Genomic DNA, 991 nt, shown 5'->3' on the forward strand with positions numbered 1-991 from the left:
ATGATTGGATAAAATGAAATGCCTCATAATATTAAACAAGTGGTGTTGGTCTTGCAACCTGTAGTCAGTTTTGTTTACTTTTGCATCTAGCTTGTATTCAACAAGTGACTCATTATAGAAAATGTGGTATAACAGATGTTTTCTATGGCGCTTAACAATATACCGTTACGCAAATCGCAAACCAAATATGTCAGTGACAACGCTAGAAATCTACAGGTAGGCCTTGTCCACTTACTATTATTCACAATTCATTACTGTCTTTCGTCTTCATTAGCAGAATCAACTTGTTGCACTAAATCGTGATGTGTGCCTTGGATATTTTATATGAACCTTGAAATAACGTTAAGGTAGGCCTAGGCACAAGTCCTTGATTTCATTTACCGATTTGATAATGCCTCAACTATTAAATAATTATTATCTATTGTACTTTATCCAGATTACTACTGTTTAAGGTGTAGTGTGTTGTTAGTTTCTGGGAATCGACGGCAGTGTTTCTTGGTTGACATTTTTCTTTGCCAAATAAACACTTACAGATTGCCAGATTGTAAATTGTTAAAATCGTTGTTGATAATTTTAAAATGTATGGACAAAATATAAATTGTAAAGTTTAAGTAAATTTGATTTGGTAATATTTCGTAATTAAAATTGAAATTATATTTTGAAATACAGTTGAAAACAAATGTCCACGTCAGTGTATAAGGTATGATGTAATGAAGGAGGGTGACTATCGGGTTGAAAGTATGCTACTTTAAAAGAAATCGTAGGTATCATTTGTTGTAAGCTGGCAACAAGATGAAATTCTCATCACACCAGCTCTTGTCTCACACGGAATGGGCTGTTGCCACGCGGAATTTTGGATTTGTTGAATTATATATAACTCATCAGAGAAAGGTAAATACAGCGTTCGAATAAAGGACATAATGATACATCGTATAGCGTAGCTCTCAATGAATGTAGTCCTATAAATAAATGAATAAAGAAATTGTGTATA

General features: G+C 33.1%; 1 protein-coding gene across 1 annotated transcript in view; it reads left to right on the forward strand.

Moving 5' to 3' along the window:
• The first annotated feature begins 281 nt into the window (after positions 1 to 281).
• LOC117120304 (voltage-dependent calcium channel type A subunit alpha-1-like) overlaps positions 282 to 991 on the forward strand; it is a 187,190-nt gene continuing 186,480 nt past the window's right edge. The window contains exon 1 of the mRNA XM_033265323.1: positions 282 to 347. Within this exon, the coding sequence (XP_033121214.1) occupies positions 325 to 347 (23 nt within the window). The 5' untranslated portion in view covers positions 282 to 324. The remainder of the gene's footprint in view (positions 348 to 991) is intronic.

Source organism: Anneissia japonica, unplaced genomic scaffold (genome assembly GCF_011630105.1).
Source record: "Anneissia japonica isolate Jap-2015-1 unplaced genomic scaffold, ASM1163010v1 scaffold288069_len450862_cov184, whole genome shotgun sequence".
NCBI lineage: Eukaryota > Metazoa > Echinodermata > Crinoidea > Comatulida > Comatulidae > Anneissia > Anneissia japonica.